The sequence below is a fragment of the Pyrus communis genome, chromosome 6, assembly GCF_041283825.1.
Source record: "Pyrus communis isolate YQ-2024b chromosome 6, ASM4128382v1, whole genome shotgun sequence".
Classification (NCBI taxonomy): Eukaryota; Viridiplantae; Streptophyta; class Magnoliopsida; order Rosales; family Rosaceae; genus Pyrus; species Pyrus communis.
Window position 1 is genome coordinate 5,667,471 of NC_142570.1, and position 4,264 is coordinate 5,671,734.

Genomic DNA, 4,264 nt, shown 5'->3' on the forward strand with positions numbered 1-4,264 from the left:
ATTCGAGAACAATAGACAAATGTACATGTTTTAAAATATTAAGGACATGCATTCTTACTTGAAATTAAAGTTCGGACCTGGGAAAAAGAAAAAGGAATAAGCAAGGGATCAACTAGAAACGAAAATACTAAAAATATTAGATTACGCATTATAATGCGGAACTGCTTAAAATAAGAAATTAGTAAAATATGCCAAAAAGAAAATAAAGGAGTGGTGCGGACATGGACACGTGTATGAAGACTACGGTAGGTAAGTTCACATAAGGGTCTATGAGCTCATGCATCGTACGATTTGTACTCAATCATTGGCATGAGCGACATCGATTCGTTCAATTAAAAGTAACATATTTTTTATTCACAATCCAATTATGTTGAAAATTAATAAAATCTCTATATAAAAAATTTAAATTATTAATTATTTCAGACCAAATAGTGATGTGTATCCTAGAAAAACATTATAAGTAGAAAGTATTTTTGGAAATCTCGTAAATAAGGTAAGTGCATGTGCCCTTTCCAAAATTCTTCTTAGAAATTTAAGCACGTGCTAATCTAACTAAAAAGGGCAATTGTGTAACTTCGACAGGTGAACTAAACCGCAAAGAACAGAGAGAGAGAGGGAAAGAGAACCGGTTCAGCTCCATTGCCGATCTGGAAGCAGAGAGAGCGAGGGAAGGAGAAGCCCCAGAAGCTACTAACAAGTAATTACATGTCCTATGGTCAATTATTTGATGATGTAATTATCGTCGTATGATTTAATATTCCTAATTATTGTTTAAATTTTCCGTGATTAGCTTCTTAATTCTGATAGATAATAATTAGCTTTGTATTAACACAGCCTGCATAAGTTTTGAACTCACTGGCTGCTTCTGTAATGCTCAAATTTGGGTTGAATATTGCTGCTTTTGATATATGAATTATGGGTTTTGCTTCTGAAATTACTCAAATTAGGGTTTTATGTTCTACAGAAAGTTCTTGCTTGGAAGCTTGAATCTTTACAGTTTCAGCGCAACTTTAAGCCTTTATGGGTGAAAGATCGTGTCTTTTTGTTTGGTAGAAGGAGAAAGCTCGGTAGAGCCGAAACCCGGGATTAATTTCGTTCTTGGGGTTTGGAAGTTGAGGATTTCGGAGGTTGATTAGGGTTTCGGGGTTTTTGATGGAATAGTTTTTGTGTGTTGAAGGTTGTGATTTTTTGATAACCGCAACGATGAATAATAATAATGATCAGTCCAAGAATGTGGGCGTGCCACCTCACTTTGGCAATTCTGGGCCGGTGCTGCAACCTATGGCCATGAATCACCAGCCTAATCTTCTCACTCAATCGCAGCCTCGGACACAAGGGGGAGCTCATTTTCCGGGACACTTTCAGTTATCTGAGCCGCAAGCACAGGCACTTGCGCAGGCGCAGTATGTGAATGCTCACGCACAAGCCCAAACTCAAGCTGCCCATGCCCAATTTGTTCAGTTGCAAGCTCAAGCTCAGTCACGTTCCCAGTTGCATAATGCGAATACTAGTAATGCTGGTGCTTCATCACCCTCTTTGGCAACGCCTAGCACAGGAACTGCTAAGCGGGCGAACCAGAGGCCGCCTTCTCGGCCTCCAGGTTCATCTAGTGCCAACACGGGTTCACCATTTAAAACCATGGAGCTCACCCCTGCTGCTAGTAGAAAGAAGCGAAAGCTACCTGATAAACAAATACCGGACAAAGTGGCTGCACTTCTGCCAGAATCTGGTCTTTATACTCAGTTGCTTGAATTTGAAGCTCGTGTTGATGCTGCTTTGGCAAGGAAGAAGATGGACATCCAGGAGTCCCTTAAATGTCCTCCCCGTGTTCAAAAAACACTTAGAGTATATGTATTCAACACCTTTGCAAATCAGACACAAACAAATCCTGAGAAGACAAATGCGGAACCCCCTTCATGGTCACTTAAGATAATTGGGAGGTTACTGGAAGACGGGCAGGATCCTGTGGTGGCTGGGTTGACACCGAAATCAAGGGCAAAATTTTCATCCCTGTTCAAGAAAGTTACCATATACTTGGACCAAACCCTCTATCCAGATAACCAAGTGATTTTATGGGAAAGTTCCCGTTCACCCGCTCTTCATGACGGCTTTGAGGTGAAAAGAAAAGGGGATAAGGAGTTTACTGCAATACTAAGACTAGAGATGAATTATGTACCTGAGAAATTCAAACTTTCACCGGCCCTCCATGAAGTTCTGGGAATTGAGGTAGAGACCCGACCCAGAATTATAGGTGCTATTTGGCACTATGTCAAGGCCAGGAAGTTGCAGAACCCGAATGACCCTACGTTCTTTGTGTGTGATCCACCACTTCAGAAGATTTTTGGGGAAGAGAAGATGAAGTTTTCAATGGTTTCACAAAAGATATCACAGCATTTAACGCCACCACAGCCTATACATATAGAGCATAAGATAAAACTTTCTGGAAATTGTCCAGCTGGAACTACTTGCTATGATATACTGGTTGATGTACCCATGATATTAGAGAAGGAGATGTCTGCATTCTTGGGAAGCACCGAGAGGAGCAAAGAGATTGATGCTTGTGATGAATTGATATGTGCATCCATAAAAAAAATCCATGAACATCGACGGCGGCGGGCTTTCTTTCTTGGGTTCAGTCAATCTCCTGCAGAGTTCATTAATACCTTGATTGCTTCCCAGAGCAAGGATCTAAGGCTTGTTGCTGGAGATGCTAGCCGTAATGCGGAAAAGGAGCGCCGTTCTGATTTCTATAATCAACCCTGGTAAGCTTCTTCTCGGCATTTAATGCCTTCCCTTCCATTTTTTCACGTATGGTATGATCATATTGCTCAAAATAATTTCATGTCATTGTTAATAGCTGGCCAACGAAATACAGTTTGATTAGATTAAGGATAAAACAGAAAACTATACAGAACCCCGAGGTTCACGTCGCTTTTGTGTTGGTGATAAGATCCTTGCTCAGTGACTGTAGAATACTAGTAATTTTTAGTTTGCAGTAGAAGTTTATCCATATTATTTGATGAACTTCCACAGTTTCTTGGTCCAATTAAAGACATTGGTTTTCTGTTGGTTCTCTGCCACTTTTCCTTACGGTATAAAACGTACCAATTTTTAAGGCCTTATGATGTTAACTTCCGTACATTTCGCAAATCAAATATAGTAGAACTTCATCGTTTCTCACGAAAATGCGTGAATTCCACGGAATCTCAAATATTGCAGTATCTACGGCACTTTCATGTTGTATGAAATATAGACAATACTAGTTGCTCAGGGGATTATGTATAAACTTGGGACTCTGCCATGTTGTTCTCCCAATTAATTTCCAATTTGGTGTTCCTTTTTTTTTCAGGGTTGAGGATGCTGTTATTCGTTACCTGAACCGAAAGTCAGCCGGAAGTGATGCTCCTGGAAGCACTTGAAATAAAGAATTGCCGAAGTCTCGATAAGTGGCAGTCGTGTATTACAAAGATATCTAGATCCTGTTGTTTTGATATCGTCTTTATTTCGTTTCTTCAATCCAATTCTTTCCTTTTCGGTTAAGAGAGTATTCGACATTGTAGACAGGAAGCCTATGTTGAGTAGCTCCTTGGTCGATTTTTTTTTTTTTTTTTTTTTTTTTTTTTGTAGTTTTATTGAATTTGTGCTTGATAAAAACTGACTGCACGATGTATGATGAACGGCCATTATTTACGGATTTTTAAGATCCTCACCAAAAGGATACGGAGAGGATCCTGTTGGATACCTTTGAGAAGAAAAATATATTACTTTCATTTTATTAGAAACAAGATGAAACTTTTTTATTTAACATTCAAGTGCTGACATGGAAAATGGGTGTGTGCGGATTGGCTGGGAAGCATTTGGCATGTGTCTTTTAAGAAACGCTTTTATGATCTAGACGAAAGTTTACGTTTTTTTTAGCCAAATCCACCCATAAGCATTTTTATGTTGTTAGATCCTTCCATAAAGCCCAAATATGATTATACTTTTTGAGGGGTTTTAAACAAGTACTACCTGAACTTGCAAGTATGTGTGTTAATATTGTAAGTTTAAATATAGCGGAAACAAAAGAACTCAGTATATCCAATTAACCACTAACCTTGTAAAGTCGTAGTAGCAGAAAATAAAGGTTCTTCTCCTCTCAACACTATCTGTATGCATTGTCAATCAATGGGGCTTAATGTTTCTGTTTGCGCGTATTGTGCGAGAGTAGAGACCCTTTATTTATATTGTAAACAGTGCTCTTTGATAAGGATACTTCCCATCA

General features: G+C 39.0%; 1 protein-coding gene across 2 annotated transcripts; it reads left to right on the plus strand.

Moving 5' to 3' along the window:
* Window positions 1-567: 567 nt before the first annotated feature.
* Window positions 568-3,782, plus strand: LOC137710930 (SWI/SNF complex component SNF12 homolog). Of its 2 annotated transcripts, none has more exons than XM_068450096.2 (3): window positions 568-697; window positions 965-2,762; window positions 3,350-3,782. In XM_068450096.2, the coding sequence occupies exons 2-3, from the start codon at window positions 1,204-1,206 to the stop codon at window positions 3,417-3,419; spliced, it is 1,629 nt and encodes a 542-aa protein (XP_068306197.2). In that variant the 5' UTR covers window positions 568-697; window positions 965-1,203; the 3' UTR covers window positions 3,420-3,782. The 2 variants fall into 2 exon arrangements, with proteins under 2 accessions (XP_068306197.2, XP_068306198.2); XM_068450097.2 differs by having other exon boundaries at window positions 585-732.
* Window positions 3,783-4,264: the final 482 nt, after the last annotated feature.

Coding starts and splice junctions, on each gene's coding strand:
- LOC137710930 (XM_068450096.2), top strand. CDS start 1,204: ATGAATAATAATAATGATCAGTCCAAGAATGTGGGCGTGCCACCTCAC. Junction 2,763..3,349: donor GATTTCTATAATCAACCCTG/GTAAGCTTCTTC, acceptor TTTTTTTTTCAG/GGTTGAGGATGCTGTTATTC.